Source organism: Paroedura picta, chromosome 14 (assembly GCF_049243985.1).
Source record: "Paroedura picta isolate Pp20150507F chromosome 14, Ppicta_v3.0, whole genome shotgun sequence".
Taxonomy (NCBI): domain Eukaryota; kingdom Metazoa; phylum Chordata; class Lepidosauria; order Squamata; family Gekkonidae; genus Paroedura; species Paroedura picta.
Window position 1 is genome coordinate 1,593,411 of NC_135382.1, and position 16,483 is coordinate 1,609,893.

The 16,483-nt window shown below is 46.2% G+C and overlaps 1 protein-coding gene across 8 annotated transcripts in view; it reads right to left on the bottom strand.

Moving 5' to 3' along the window:
* The window catches only part of SLC12A7 (solute carrier family 12 member 7), a 174,563-nt gene that overhangs the window by 96,392 nt on the left and 61,688 nt on the right, over nucleotides 1–16,483 (bottom strand). For all 8 annotated transcript variants that reach the window (XM_077310641.1, XM_077310648.1, XM_077310646.1 and 5 more), the window contains 2 exons: nucleotides 1,775–1,869; nucleotides 997–1,119 (listed from right to left, as the gene is read on the bottom strand). In XM_077310641.1, coding sequence (XP_077166756.1) covers nucleotides 997–1,119; nucleotides 1,775–1,869 — 218 coding nt within the window. The remainder of the gene's footprint in view (nucleotides 1–996; nucleotides 1,120–1,774; nucleotides 1,870–16,483) is intronic.

Below are 16,483 nucleotides of genomic sequence, written 5' to 3' on the forward strand. Positions count from 1 at the left end.
CAGAAGGGCAAGGTCTCAGCTATCGGCTGCCAGCAATTGATTCTGCCCATTATCCTTTTAATGTGGACATATTTACTGAACCCAAGACGCTTTCCCATGCAGTTCAATCGCAAGTGAATTCACACAAATCCAAAAGGCTGTTTTTTTTCCTATTTATCTCCGGAATCTGTCAACCATTTTCATTGTGCTGTTTGTTAATTTACTCTAACACTTGCCTATAAGTATGAACTGATTACTTCCATTCCATGAAACTGTGATCTGAGAAAGTGTGCATGCACACAAAAGCTCAAAAACTCATTCTTATCCATGGCTCCACTATATATTTGTGAAATAGCCCTGTGGGAGGAGCGTGTCCAGGGTCCCCAGCCTTGAATATGGGCCAATCAGGGTGCGGCCAGCCCCTATGCGTGCCACCTTCCCTAGCAGCCTCCCTCACAGGATGCCTATTATGGGGAGAGGAAGGGAAGGCAATTTTAAACTGCTTAGAGAAACCTGAGGCCTACTTGGTCACTGCGGCCCACTCCATTCCACACCACAGCTTCTTGACACCCATATCTCCACACCCATACCCTCATTTGTCACCATACCACCACAACCCCCCACCCAACACACATATTCATCCTCATGCCCTTACAGACTGGACAACCCATCCCCTTCCTCTTCCCACTGCCCAGCTCTCTTTATCTTAAACACTCTCTTCCTTTCTACTTGTCTCTTTGCTATTTTCCCCTCCCCCCCTGCTAGCGCCCATTGTATCAGCTACAACGGGCTTTAATTCTAGTACCTTGAACAAAACATTATTGGTTTTAAAGGTGCCACTGGACTCTAAATTTGTTACACATACATACTTAATAAAGATGTAAACATGCTGTTAGCAAGAGAAACTGGGTCTAACAAAATATATAATGTCATCTGTTTTTTGCCCCTACTAATAATCATCATGCTTGCTTCACAATTAATTGCAAAAAAACCTCTCAGCATCTGAATGGTACCTACCTTGATTTCTTTACGTTTACTATCTTCATCTTCTTCATGTTCTACAACTCCCTGGGTAACGTTGGTATAGTTGGCTAGCTTATTCAGAAGAGACGATACCATGGGGTTGCTATCCATTTCCTCCTGTTTGGATCAATATTTTAATATCAGATAAGAGCACATTCTAGAACATGTAAAGATCATCACGTATACACAGTAAGCGCTACTGCAAAGACCTACGCAATGAAGCGATGGAGTTTTAAAGGAGTCTTTATTTTAATAGCATAAAGTAAAATAAATACTATTTGTAATATTCAGATTTTAAAAACAAATCCTTAAGTCTATGCTCTATTGTTGGCTGTCCAAAGACAGGATACTGGACTAGATGGACCACTGCTCTGATCCAGCAGGGCTCCTCTGACGTTCTTAGGAAGACCTCACCTTCTATGCCCTTTTGCTAGCCCTGCAGAAGAACCATTTGGCCCCTGTGTGAGCCAGGATGCTGGACTAGCAGGGTTCTTCTGATGTTTTTAAAGGATGATATATCAATAACCAGAATTCATAAAATCATACACCTGGAAAGGGCCAATACAGGCCATCTAATCCAACCCCCTGTTCAATGCAGGATCAGCATTATAATAACTTTTGAGAACACAAATCATAATTATTTGAACATTATGCTACGGATGTCAAGAAAGCAGAACAAGTACTACTGCTATGAATTTTAAATTAACCAGTCAACTACTATTACTGTATTTGAGATGTACAAAAAATAAAATGAATGTTGGGGGGAAATTACCTCAAAAAGAGCCATATTCTTCCCTTCATATAGGTTTTCTTTTTCCAGGCCAGAATTATTGATGAATGGGCTACTTTCCCTAGGAATTCCATCACCTAACATGGGGAAAGGGGGGGGGAGACAGTTATATGCAAAGAAATCAACAGGGTTTCAATGTTATCTACAAATATACCAAAGAGGCCAGATTTAGGTGGGCAGCCATATTGGCCTGACGCAGCTGAGTCCAGTTTAAGTCCACTTTCACCTTTAAGACCAATTCAATGCCGGCCAACCATAGGACTTGTTAGGTGTGGCTGGACCCTGCCCAATAGACTAGCATACTGTCCCCAACAACCACAGGCACCCCTCAACCGTCCTGCTAAAGTCTGCCAAGACCCAACTTGGCCAGACTCTATCTTCTCTCCAGCTTGATCCGTGCCACAGATTTGACATGACAGCTGGAGCCTGAGATATGTACTGGCAGCATTGTGTTGCTAATCGAGCGGCCAGCAGAGTCACGTTTGCCTATGTGAGGTTCTTTGTTTACTTCAAGAAATGTAAACCTTCTCTGGGAAAGTTTCTTAATTAAAGCAGAGCAAGGTGTAGTTAGAACTAACTTTACGGAACACTATCACACACATATAGGGGCCAGGGCAGGTGCCCCCCTTCCTGGGAACACAAAGCAGATACCACTTCAAGGAAGTCACGACATCTTGATAACAATGGGTGCAAAAGCGATGGGAGGGGAGGAAGACCAAATATCCATGGGGAAGCGAGGGAAGAAGAAGAAGAAGAAGAAGAAGAAGAAGAAGAAGAAGAAGAAGAAGAAGAAGAAGAAGAGTTGGTTCTTATATGCCGCTTTTCTCTACCCAAAGGAGTCCCAAAGCAGCTTCCAATCACCTTCCCTTTCCTCTCCCCACAACGGACACCCTGTGCGGGAGGGGAGGCTGAGAGAGCCCTGATATTACTGAAGAAGAAGAGTTGATTCTTATATGCTGCTTTTCTCTATGCAAAATAGTCTCAAAAAGGCTTACAGTCGCCTTCCTTTTTCTCTCTCCTCAACAGCGGTGCGGCTTAGCTGCATTAGTTCTGTTAGATCTGTCAGCTGCGTTTGACGTGGTTGACCACGAACTACTAGCTAGCCGCCTTGCCGGGACGGGGATACAGGCTTGTGCTGGATACGCTCCTTTCTCCTAAACTGGACCTGGAGGGTGGCGGTGGGAAAAGAGCTATCGAGACCTGTTCGGCTCCCATGTGGGGTCCCGCAGGGCTCAGTTCTCTCCCCCACCTTGTTTAACATCTCTATGCGCCCTCTGGCCTGGTTGGTGTGGAGTTACGGCTTGGATTGTCATCAGTATGCAGATGACACCCATCTGTATCTCCTGATGGACGGCCACCCGGACTCTCCCCCGGAACCATTTGCTAGATGTTTGGAAGGATGGCTTAAGCAGAGTCGCCTGAAACTCAACCCCTCCAAGACAGAGGTCCTGTGGTTGCGTGGTAGGGGGGCAGGACTGGAAGCGCGTTTACCCACCTTGGTAGGGACGCAACTGGCGATGGCAACTGGCCATCGCCTTGAGTGACCTTTGATGTCTCGCTGACATTGGAGGCTCAGGTCAAGAAGGTAGCTAGACAGGCATTTTTCCACCTTCATCAGGCTCAGCTACTAGCACCCTACCTGTCCTCTGAACATCTGGCCACAGTGATCCATGCAACAGTCACCTCCAGAATAGATTTCTGTAACTCGCTCTATGCGGGCTTTCCCTTAGGCTTGATCTGGAAGTTACAGCTGGTGCAGAATGCAGCTGCTAGGGTCCTCATTGGGACATCTTGGAGGGCCCATATCCAGCCTGTGCTGAAGCAGCTGCACTGGTTACCAGTTGCTGCCCGGATCCAGTTTAAGGTGCTGGTTCTTACCTTTAAGGCCCTCCGCGGTCTGGGACCCACATACCTGAGGAACCACCTTTTGCTCTATGCCCCCCGCAGGGCTTTATGCTCTGCGGGCACAAATTTGTTGGTCATTCCCAGCCCCGGGAAGCATGCCAGGTCTCAACCAGGGCGAGGGCCTTTTCGGTCCTAGTCCCCACCTGTTGAAATTAGGTCCCGGAAGATCTACGGCAGTGGTCCCCAACCTTTCTGAGGTTGGGAACCGGCAGGGCATCGGGCTGCACCACGCATCGGGCCGCGCCCGTGCACGCATCGGGCCGCGCCAGCGCGCGCATCGGGCCGTGCCCGGCCCTGATTCCCTCTCCCCGCCCTGCCGCAGTAAGAAGCTTCCCGGGCCGCAAGCTTGCAGCCTGGGAAGTTTTTTACTGCAGGGGGGCGGGTGGGGAGAGGGAACGCGGCCCGGCGCCATGGCCTTCGCGGCCCGCAGGTTGGGGACCACTGATCTATGGTCCCTGCGTGAGCTTTCTGTGCTTCGCAGAGGCTGCAAGATGGAGTTCTTCCGCCAGGTTTATGGTTGAGGCCGGCATGCAGAAGAAGATCGCCCCCCCCCCCGCCATCGAGCCCTATTAGGCTACCAGGGGTGGATTAAAGAAGAAGATCAGCCCCTCTGTCCACTCTGAGGTTTATTAGTGGTTAGAAGGGGGTCGCTTGCCGCTGAGCACTGGAGTGTTTTTTAAGGTTGATTGATTGGTTTTCGATTGTTCTGAATTGTTTTATGGGTTTTATTGGGGGGTTTGATGCTTATTGTTAGCCTCTGCGAGATTTCGTGGGAGTGGCGGGATAAAAATATAATAAATAACTACAACAACAACAATCAAAAATAGTAATAACAACAACAACAGACACCCTGTGAGGGAGGTGAGACTGAGAAAGCCTTGATATTACTGAAGAAGAAGAGTTTGTTCTTAGATGCCACCTTTCTCTACCTGAAGGAGTCTCAAAGCTGCTTACAGTTCCCTTCCCTTTCCTCTCCCCACCACTGACACCCTGTGAGGTGGGTGGGGCTGAGAGAGCCCTGATATTACTGCTCGGTTAGAAAAGCTTTATCAGTGTCATGGCAAGCCCAAGGTCACCCAGCTGGCTGTGTGTGGGGGAGTGGGGAATCATAGAATCATAGAGTTGGAAGGGGCCATACAGGCCATCTAGTCCAACTCCCTGCTCAACGCAGGATCAGCCCTAAGCATCCTAAAGCATCCAAGAAAAGTGTGTATCCATCCTTTGCTTGAAGACTGCCAGTGAGGGGGAGCTCACCACCATCTTAGGCAGCCTATTCCACTGCTGAAAATCCAGATTGCAGTCCTTCAATTTATCAATCAGAACTGTCAAGGGCAGACAAATCTCACAATCAGGCTTCTATAGAAAGAAAGCTTTAATTGGAAGTAGATCTGAACACTTAAACATCTGAAGTCAAGACTGTTCGATATCGGGGAAGCAAGCAGTTATCAATACAATTCTCCCGCCTAAACCAGACCCGTTTCCAAGGGGAGGGTTGTCATCCTCCATCCAGGTGCCATCCGAGGCTTCCTGCCAAAGTGTCTCAGTTAGCACGGCCTTGGTCAGCTCGGCGCCCCAGACTGTAGATAAGATGTTTACAGGGACACCGGCAACAAAGTATCACAGCAGGGAGAACATGCAGTGTGAAGGCGGAGGGGGGATCAAAGGAACTCTACAAAGCCATAAGCATTCAGGTTACATGGGAAAGGCAGCAAAAGTACAGACACACAAAGATGGAGTCCCTCAGGTTCCGTTGAATCAAACATGGCAGAGTGCAGGGGACTGATCCTGACAAGAACATCATGGGAAACCTTGTCAAAAGCTTTACTAAAATCCAAGTAAACAACATCAACCGAATTTCCACGATCCAGCAAACCTGTTACTTGTTCAAAAAAGGAAACCAGATTGGTGTGACAGGACCTGTTGGAGACAAATCCATGCTGACTTCCTTGGATCAGAGAAAAACAGAACCTTTCCAAGGCAATTGGTACAATAAATTTTATGTATCAATAATTTTTTAAGGACCAACCAAAACAGATATACTCCGTTTTCACAATTTTTCTTCAGTGGTTGATTCCTTATACTCTTATCAAACAATTTTTATATATAAATAGGCCACCGGCTCTGTAAAGTATTGTGGGGAATGTCAGTCAAAAAACAGTTCCGCAGGGCCTGCAAAAGGGAGCTCCTCCTCCAGGCATTTGGTTGTGGTCGACCCAATCCATTGCCTCCAAATGGCCCCCAAGCCCCTCCTCCTACGACTGCTACCAATCTACCTAACCCACTGGGTCCCAGTAAGAGTTGAGCTGAGGCTCTATTATAGTTCCATCATTCTCTAATGTTATTATTGTTACCATGTTAAGGTTAAGGTAAAAGGTAAAGGTATCCCCTGTGCAAGCACCAAGTCACGTCTGACTCTTGGGGTGACGCCCTCTAGCGTTTCCATGGCAGACTCAATACAGGGTGATTTGCCAGAGCAGAGTAAAGTGGTACCATCACCTCCCATGATCTGGACACGATACTCTGTTTGATACAGCCCAAAATCCCATTTGCCTTTTTAGCCACGAAGTCATACTGTTGACATGTTCAATGTATGGTCTACTAAGACTCCTAGATCCTTTTCACATTTGCTTTGGTTAAGTGTGGCAGCCTCTAATCTGGAGAATGGGGTTGGATTCCTCAGTCCTCCACATGCAGCCAGGGGAGTGACCTTTAGGGTACTCACAATACTGTTAGAGCTGTTCTTGCAGAGCAGGTCTGTCTGAGCACTTTTAGCCCCACCTACCTCACAGTATGTCTTTTGTGGGGAGTGGAAGGAAAGGCAATTGTAAACCGCTTTGCAACTCCTTTGTAGTGAAAAGCGGGGTTTAAAAAACAACTCTTCTTCTAAAGAATTATGCCAAAAGCATCCTGTAGATAGCCCTGGCATATTTAGACTAAGATTCAAGATTGCTGTAACTTTATATTCTTGATAGAACAATGCACATGCAGATAGTACCAGCAGGTGCCAGGAGATTAGAGTTACTTAGAGAATATGCTTTGTTTAGTATCATATACTTTGAAGGAAGAGTCCTGGCCTGGTGATCCTGTCACATCAGAGGAATGAAATCAGGGCTCCAGAGATTTTGGAGGTGGTCTTGGAGAAGACTCTGAAGGACCGATTATGAACGGGGCGGAATAACCGAGCCGGCGGCACTTTCATCCCCCCCCCCCCCCGACTGTGTATTACTCACACAGATAATCTATTGACTAAACTCTAGCAAATCTGCAAAGTGTAAAGTGATAAAAACAAACTGGATTAGTAGGTCTGCCAAAATATATTATATGAGCAGTGATTCAAACATCACGGTCACAATAAAGATTTAACAGAGTAATCCAGCTTTATGCATCCATTTTGGAAAGCAAGGGAGGCAAATCCTGTAGCTGTTTTTCAGTGATTATAGCAAACAAGTGAATGGCAGGCGGGTAAATGCTTTCAGAAGAATGAGTTCATCTCCGGCCAAGAAGGCCCTCCAGTTCTGCTGTGTCGACCATTACATGCAGCAGGTCATGATGAAATCGCTTTTTATAGCAACATTTGGCCATTTACACCTGTTCCTAACAAAGGGAACAAACAAATGTTTGGCAGCCAACGTCACTCTGGAATTCTTCAGCCACAAGTCTATAATTTCTCCTCTGTTTATTATTTATTGGCGGCTACCAAAGTAAAAGCAGTACTATAAAACCATAAAAACAAACTAAGGAAGATCTGTACGACCCCCCCCCCCTTTCAGGACAATAAGGTCCTGTGATTATGCGATTGGCGGCATTGAGTTTTTCTGCCCCTTCCGCCCCCCCCCCTCCCTATTGGGTGGAATCTGGGTTCAATACTGCTTTCCGCTGCATCTTTGCTCTGTGTTTCTATTTGTTTTTTGTGTCTGTGGTTTTAAGGGAATTTTATTGGGGACTTTTATGCAGATGTTTTGTAACCTGCCACAAGTGGCGGGTAAGAAATCTAAAAACAAACAAACAAATAAGAAAGAAAGAAAGAAAGAAAGAAAGAAAGAAAGAAAGAAAGAAAGAAAGAAAGAAAGAAAGAAAGAAAGAAAGAAAGAAAGAAAGAAAGAAAGAAAGAAAGAAAGAAAGAAAGAAAGAAAGCCACGAGAACAATTTTTTTTTAAAAAAGCATATAACACCATCCAGCAGCCTACAATACTCCTCCGGCTAAAATCAAGCCATAAAACAGCAAAAACAATTAAAAGTTAGATAGTTAATAGAGTGCATATTTTCATGACCCTGAGAGCTAAGGTACACTTTGCATGCCCATAGCAACACAAAAAACTAAAATCATACAGCCAATAAAAAGCACATCAGAAGGAAAAAAATTACAAAAAATAAGAACCAGAGCTTCAGCTTAAAAATTATTTCAAATAAAAGTTTTTTTGAAATAAAATAAAATGTGGCTATGCTACAACCAAGAAGGCTCTACAATTTAACATTTAGGATTTTGAGATTTACAATCCCTTGTAAACCAGAAACTAGGAAGAAAGACCTAGCAAACAAACATGATTATTATTAAGCTTTTCCTCCTGATTTGCTGTCTCACAAGTGATTTGTGAATTCCAACAGAAACACTCACTGATTATGGGTGGGATCCACCCAGCTTTTCCACTCAGATTTACCTAATTTGAGCCTAATTGGACTCTCACCTAACATGCCTTTTGTATAAGGTGACCAGATTTTAAGACTGGTACAGAGGGACAGCATTGATCAGGAGGTGGCCAACCTCCAGGTGAAGCTTGGAGTTCTGGAAAACCCCACTCAGGCCTGCACAGCTTGGAGACACCGGGGGGGGGGGGGAGGGGGGGCTGCCAACCTCCATGGCCTGGAATTCTAGAATCACTACTTGAGCCTTTGCAGATTGGACAAAATCTCCCTGTCATGTACATTTTCTCTGGACTCCCCTTCCCTTGTTAAGTGTGAGATGTTCAATTTGTAAGCCAGATAATGAAACACTGTAGTAACAGACAAAAATATTAATAAATATTTGTTTGAATGATGACACTAAAAATTGGCTTATGTGTATTACTTTACATTTATAAATAAAAGAATGCTCATTATGGTTTCCTGAGCCATGGTTTCCAGACTTAATTGAGGTGGGAAACCTGTGTCTGGGCTACCATTTCAGTGTGAACAATATAATATAACATCTGGGAAGGGCTACTGCATCAAGAATCTCCCCAGGAAACCTCGGGCCACTCACTTTCGGCCTACTTCACAGGGCTGTTGTGAGAACGAACCGGCTGTGGAGAGAACCTGACAGCCTAGGCTTGCGTGGGGGGGGGGGGAGGAGAAGGCAGGCAAAGGGCTGCCCTTTTGTCGCCAAGCCTAAGGAAGGGGCACAAACAGCTGGCAGCCCCCTGCCCGTCACGCTGGAGGCAGCTCCTCTTCCCTCTGTTCCTCACCTGCGGTTCCCCCGGGCTGCTGCCACAACTCCCACCGGGGCCATTCCACAGGCTCCCCCTGCACCACCGCCGCCTTCTTTCTCAATCGAGCTGCTGCTGCCAGTAAAGGGCCCAGGGCCCCACGTTGAGGAGGAAGACAAGGCTGGCCAGCGCCAGCTCCACCACCTCCAGCAGATGCTTTTGTTTCCGCCGTTCGTGAGGCACCGCCTGCGCCCACCGCCGGGAAGGAAGGAGCCGGAGCCCAACTTTCCAGGCGGCAGCATCCTTTCCACGGCCCCCGCCAGGCCTCCTCCCCGCCTCATGCCGCCTCTCCACTAAGGCTGCCTCCCCCCTTCGGGCCGCCTCCTCCTGTCCCTGCCCGGTGCCGCGATTCTGCCCCAGACACCTCCACAGTACTGCATTATGGTCCCAGTGAAGAATTTCAATTGACATCCAGTTTATTTATTTATATTTATAGGCCACCCCTATTGAGCCAGTTATCTCAGGGCAGCTTACAACAACGTGTACAATGAAACCATGCAATATGTTAAATACATTAAAACACAATAAAAGCTATCAGCACATTCCATTGGTTTAAAACAGAGTCATCATCAGATGAGTTAGAATAAAAGGAGAGCTCAAAGCCAGCAAGGGAGGCCCACATAGAGTTGGAAGGGACCTTCAGGGTCATTCACTCACTCACCCATTCATTCTTTCATTCCATTTGCATATCGCCCTCCCCTAGTCCAACACCCTGCACAATGCAGGCCCTCGCAAGTGCCCACCCACAGTGAACCTGACTGCAGGGAAGGGCCACAAGAGACAAACTGGCACATCCCTTCCAGCCCACCCACTCAAAGTCTGCCTAAGTTCATAAAATCGGCATTTCTTTGAGATGGCTATGTAGCCTCTGCTTAAAAACTTCCAAAGAAGAACTCACCACCTCCCGAGGAAGCTGTTCCACTGAGGAACCGCTCTGACTGTCGGGAACTTCTTCTGGATGTTTTGCCAAAAATTCTTTTGAATATATGTTCTATATAACAGACCTTAAGGTAGAGCCTCTTGTGGCACAGAATGGTAAGGCAGCAGACATGCAGTCTGAAAGCTCTGACCATGAGGCTGGGAGTTCAATCCCAGCAGCCTGCTCAAGGTCGACTCAGCCTTCCATCCTTCCGAGGTCGGTAAAATGAGTACCCAGCTTGCTGCTGGGGGGTAAACGGTAATGACTGGGGAAGGAACTGGCAAACCACCCCAAATTGAATCTGCCATGAAAACACTAGAGGGCGTCACCCCAAGGGCCAGACATGAATCGGTGCTTGCACAGGAGGGGAGACCTTTACCTTTACCTTTAAGGTATTTGAAGATGGTTATCATATCACCGCTTAGTCCCCTTCCTTCCAGGCTAAACAGACCAAGCTCCCTCAACCTTTCCTCATACAACTTGGTCTCCAAACCCCCCATCATCTTCATAGCCCTCCTCTGGACATGCTCCAGTTTTCTACATCTTTCTTAAGTTGTAGTGCCCGAAACTGAACACTATTCCAAGTGAGGTCTTACCAGAGCACCGCAAAATGGCAACATCACCTTGCGTGAACTGGACAGTATACTCCTTTTGATACAGCCCCACATCGCATTTGCCTTTTCAGCCACCAAGGCCCATTATGCACGGGCTATGTTGCTCGCCAGCATGGGCGCCTCCCGGTCCAGGGCCACGGAAGACCCGCAGTAAGCAAAGGCAGGGTCTTCCGTAGCTTCCTGGGTAAGCCGGGGCTGGGCGGGTCGGCGCTGTGCATAATTGCCAGCGCCAGGCCTGTCGGCCCACCCAGCCTCGACCTGCAGTGTCCCTTAAGGGACTCCGCACACCCCTTTATTGATTCTAGCCCTATTTTCTAGCCTGTCATGACAATCCTATATCCTGATTCTGTCTTCTGCTGTTTCCTACCCCTCCCAGTTGACTATCATCTGCAAATGTAATAAGGACCCCCTCCATTCCTTCATCCAAATATGTTGAACAAAGCAGGGCCCCGGACAGATCCCTGAGGGACTCCACTTGTCCCTTCTCTCCAAGATGATGAACCATTTATAAGCACCCTCTGGTGCTATCTGTCAACCAGTTCTCGAACCACCTAATGGGTTCCATGCTGCATCTTACCAACTTGTCAATAAGAATATCCTGTGGAACCTTATCAGAAGCCTAACTGAAATCAAGGGAAACAATATAATGTTCTAGTTCTTTCGCAGTAGCCTGGTGCTACATGACAACGTGCTTCTGTATGTGCCAAGAATGTCACTTGTCCACAGAATGTCTGCAAAAGGAGTGAGGAGGCAGTAATCCGTGTTGTGAATACCAGATTTCTACCTCTTTTAGATATCAAGGATGCTGCCCGTACCGTATTATGAGGAAGCCCACCCATTAATCCATGTTGGCATCATCTTACAGCAGCCTCACAAATCACTCTCTCTCTCTCTCTCTGTGTGTCACTGTATCCCTACAAGGAAAGGAAGAGCAACAAGCTTTGAGGAATGGAAGGAGAATCCATCTGAATTGCTCACAGTCTTACCTAATGTTATGCAAAATGATGATTTTAGCCTAAAATGAGACCAGCTTCTCTCTCCATTGCAATCCACTTTCACTGGCTTCATGAATGAATGACACTTGGGACAAATACAAAGAGCATGGCTACTCTGTTGATCTCAGGGCCTGGCAGGTTTTATCCTTAGATGATCTACGAATCTTATTTTTAGAATCCTTGGCATTACACGCCCTCAGTAAAGGAAGGATTATTCCTCATTAGCCCATTTGTGTGAGCACAGCCAGGTATAGCATATCCACATTGAAAATACCACAATTGTATGTGAAAAAAGGACACTTCCCCAGACATAATTCTGTAGGAAGCTGGGTGACCACTGGAACAATATCGTGGTCTGGGGACCATTCCCAGACCCCCAGTTGCCTGCGCAGATCCTGTTCCCACCTGATGGCTCCTGTGATGCTGAGCGGCTGCATTGCCTGTGCTGCCCCTCGAGGGAGGCCGGGAGGAGGCCCCAGTCCAGTTAATCCCCGTGAATGTCTGTGGGCTTTCTGTCCTGGTGGAGTCCAGGCCTGCACAGGGGCACAGCACCCTCCAAGGGATACGTCTGCTGTGTGGCAGGGAGGGGCAGGAGAGCAGGTGGAGTCCAGAACATATTTGTCAAAACCACACAACGTGGAGGGGAAGGAAGGCTGCCAGTCCTGCGTTGCTGGTCACAATGAATCACTTAAAGACTGTCCCCAAGGAACGGGGATAAATCAACTGGTTTAATTTTTTAAAGTTAATTTCTAAAGAAGTATTTCAGTTTTTTCTTAAAACATAACTCGAGGAAAAATGTAATCTGAATTCACAAACATATTCTATATCCTAATCAATCATAGGATATTTGTATTTAATCTCATAGAGAACAATGGCATCACTAATAACTTTGGTTTTGCCTGGGATAATTTATTTTGTAGAATGGGGAAGGACAGCTATATGGGGGGGGGGGAGCAGAGCAGAGAGAAACTGCACGTTCCAGTGCTCATCCAAATGGAACCTGGCTACAGAAACTCATCCTGGTTGCAGAGAGCAAAAGACCCCGCTTAGAGGTCACAAGCACTGCTGCCAAAAATATGCAATGGATATTTTTGTTAAATTGTAAAATGTCCCCTCTGCAGTTGTACAAAAGCTGTATTCGATTTAAAATCAACGTATGGAGATAACAAACAGTGCAATACTTTGCCAAAAATATAAATAAATGGAAATGTTTAACTTGCAACAATGAAAAAAATTTTTTTCTCTCAGTTTGTTCCTACCTTCCCATTTGAACAGGTAATGTTTGAGAACCCCTAGTTACCCAGCATGAGTCTTTCCTCTGACAACCTCTGACAACCCCTCATCAGATAAGTTCAACAGGCACAGAAATCTCACGACTGACCAAGTTAGTAAATTAAGATAACTGCTCAGCAGATTTATTTAATTCCATTTATTTTATTTTAAAAGATTTTTATACTGCCCTTCCATACGACTCAGGGCGGTTTACCTATAACGTAATCTCAGGGGTCTCTCAGCCTCCCCTCCCTCACAGGGTGTCTGTTGTGGGGAGAGGAAAGGGAAGGCGAATGTAAGCCACTTTGAGAATCCTTCGGGTAGAGAAAAGTGGCATATAGGAACCAACTCTTCTTCTTCTTCTTCCTCTTCCTCTTCTTCTTCTTCTTCTTCTTCTTCTTCTTCTTCTTCTTCTTCTTCTTCTGTGCCACTCAGCGCTTGACACCCACTCAGAACAGCTGCCCTGCCCGAGTGCCTCCTCTTCCTCCAACCGGCTTGCCTGTCTCTCCAGTGGCCAGCCAATTGCCTTCCTCCCCCCCCCCCCGACCACTCCCTCCTCCTTCCACTTGGAGGCTCGGAGGCTGCAGATCCCTGCCACGTGACAGCTGCCCCTGACAGTGGGTTCTGCAGCCTTTCCAGGTTCTGGGGGGAGAGGGAGGCCGTCCGCAGAGTTCTCCCCCCCCCCCCCCAATCTAGTGCCCTTTGTATTCCTGAATGCAACGGGCTTGGCCCCTGGTGCCCTGAATAACACTTTGTTGGTCGTAAAGGTGTCACTGGACTCAAACTTTGTTCTCCTCAGAAGACTGCTCTCTGTAAGCGTGAACTAACACTGTGGTTTAATTTTTTGAGGCACAATTACCATTGAGGAATGGTAGGACTAAAGGCAGATTTTGCCCAAGGCATAGAGTTACCAAATCAAAAATGAGGTTACAAACAGATGTTGAATGCTGCCACACTGAGCATAAGGAAGACAAAAAAGCCCACAGACCCAGACAATGGCTGTGTAAGTACAACGTTTACTCTCTCTAAACTTCGAAGCAACTGGGAACTCAAACTCATCATAGTTACAATTAAGGGACAGCCTGAAACAAATATTTGGACAATGACGTTTTGTATTTAATCAAGGTGTGATGGACACATAACGTTCCGCCTTTCCCTAAGAGTGACCTATGACGGTCTCGCCCCATTCCCTCCCTCAAAGGGCCCTGTTTTGTCTTCCTTCCTTTTGCAGTTTTTTCTTCCTTGCTAGATGGGCAGCTCCTTTATCTATTTTATTCTTCTGTAAAGGTTTATAGGCATCTCATCCTGTCACTCAGTTGTGTTTTTATGATGATGATCTGTTTTTTAGACCTCATTTTTCACTACCCAGAGGAGTCTCACAATCAGCTTCACTTTCTCTCCACACAACAGACACACTATGAGGTAAGTGGGCCTGAGAGAGTTCTGACAGAACTGCTCTGTGGGAACAGTTCTAACAGGACTGTGACCAGCCCAAGGTCAGCCAGCTGGCTGCATGTGGAGGAGATGGGAATCAAATCTGTCTTGCCAGATCAGAAGCCACCACTCGTAACTTAAACTGCTGAAAATGGCACATGAGAGGCTTTAGAACATTAACAAATAAGCAAGATGTTTTTATTTATTTATTTATTTATTTATTTATTTATTTATTTATTTATTTATTTATTTATTTATTTATTTATTTATTTATTTATTATATTTATATACCGCCCTCCCCGGAGGCTCAGGGCGCTTCACATAAGAACAAAGAACAATACATGAAACAGTCTATTTAATGTACAGGGGGAAAAGTCACAATTTATTTTGCCTTCTATCTCTCCACTTTTGATGGTTGTTCACTAGTCTGAGGAAGAGGGCCTGCGCTCAAAAGCTCACGCCTTAAATCAATCTTTGTTGTCTTAACGGTGCCTGGTGGGGCTCTGTTAAGCGCCGAGAGAACTCACAACTAGCTTCTTAATGATCAGAAAGCTTTATTGAGAAGTACTACACGCATCAAGACTGGCGAAGTCAAATCTGACCTGAGTCCAGATTTGCTTCTTCTTATCAATACAATTCTCCCGCTCAAAACTTGAAAGTTCCCAAGGGAGGGGAGAAGGAGAGAAGAGGCACATGCAATTAAAACAGTGATACATTCTCATGGCCTTGACTGGGTGATAGCGAAACCGGGCCCAGCCGAGAGGCCTCAACAGGTGATAAGAGTTACAACAACATATTTCACTTATAATTGTTAGCAGGAATATAGAACCTGTGACAACCAGGCACCAAGCAATATAACTGTCATGGAAGAACTCAGGCTAATTTATGACAGAGATTCTACAATCCTGACAGGCTCTATTTTGTTTAGTCCCCAAGTCTATTTGCTCACCTGATGCTACCCAATCAAATATCTTTTGAGCAGCACAGGTCTCTGGCTCTGGGAGGCATTAACCCTTCACAATCCTTCACATCTTTACTCTAGAGATGGGCATGGGCCAACCCATGGGTCTCTGCGAACCCACAAATTGGGGTGAGACATGGGTCATGTACCAATGCTGGTCTGGCCATGACCCTGACAACCATGCACGACCACATATGAGTCTTACCCCTCCGCGTGTGTTTTCAGGCTTTTTCAGGGGTGGAGTTTCCTCCTTTGGTGCGCATGAGCATGTGGAGCACACAAAAATCTCTCTCTTCCTAGATGGGGCTTGGGAGGGTTGTCTTTTGGTTTCCATTGCTACTCCAATGATTACCCAATTAGCTTGATGGGCATCCTTGTTAGCCAAGAGTGGTGTTCTCTTTGGTTTCAATGGGAATGCCTTGGTACAAATAGTCCCTGGAGCCAAGTGAGAGCTCATTGCATTCTTTTGCTCTTGGTGGGAGTGGGTGAAGGAGAGAGGGAGATGGGCATGGCTATTTGGAGGGAGAGAATTTTGTGAGACAGATTGAGTGGTTCAGGTGGAGGGTCTAGAGAGGAGGAGCATTTTCAGCATTGCCTGTGGGTCTTGGGCTGCACAATTCTGGCTGGCATTCAAAGCCCCCCCCCCCCGAATCCAATTGGGTTTTAATGTGAGCTTTGCTGTGCCTGTGGCTGGACTTTTCCACTGAGTGTAGGCAGACGTCTTTTATTTTCTGTCTTTGAAGAGACACGTATTGTTTTGGTTGCAGGGGAAACAAATTGTATTTCAATGTGGGTTTTTCTTTGAAACTTTTTCTGGATTTACTCTGGATTTTCTTTCTGGAAGTGGGGTGAAGGCTTGCCCATAAATCCAGATTTCTACTTTACTTTTCTACAAAGTGCCTTTGGGACACACTTTATTTTGATTTCTCCTTTCATTTGTGTGTGCAAGGGTGTGTGGGGTGTCTCTGGTTGTGGTTTTGCCCTTTTCCTCTTGTCTTGGTGTTTGGGGCTGGCTGCAGCTGCACAGCCAAATCAGCATATTGGTTTTCAGTATTTCAGCAGATAAAATAATCTCAAATACATTCAGACTTCCATTTATGGGAATCATTTTATTTTCATCTGGTGCCTT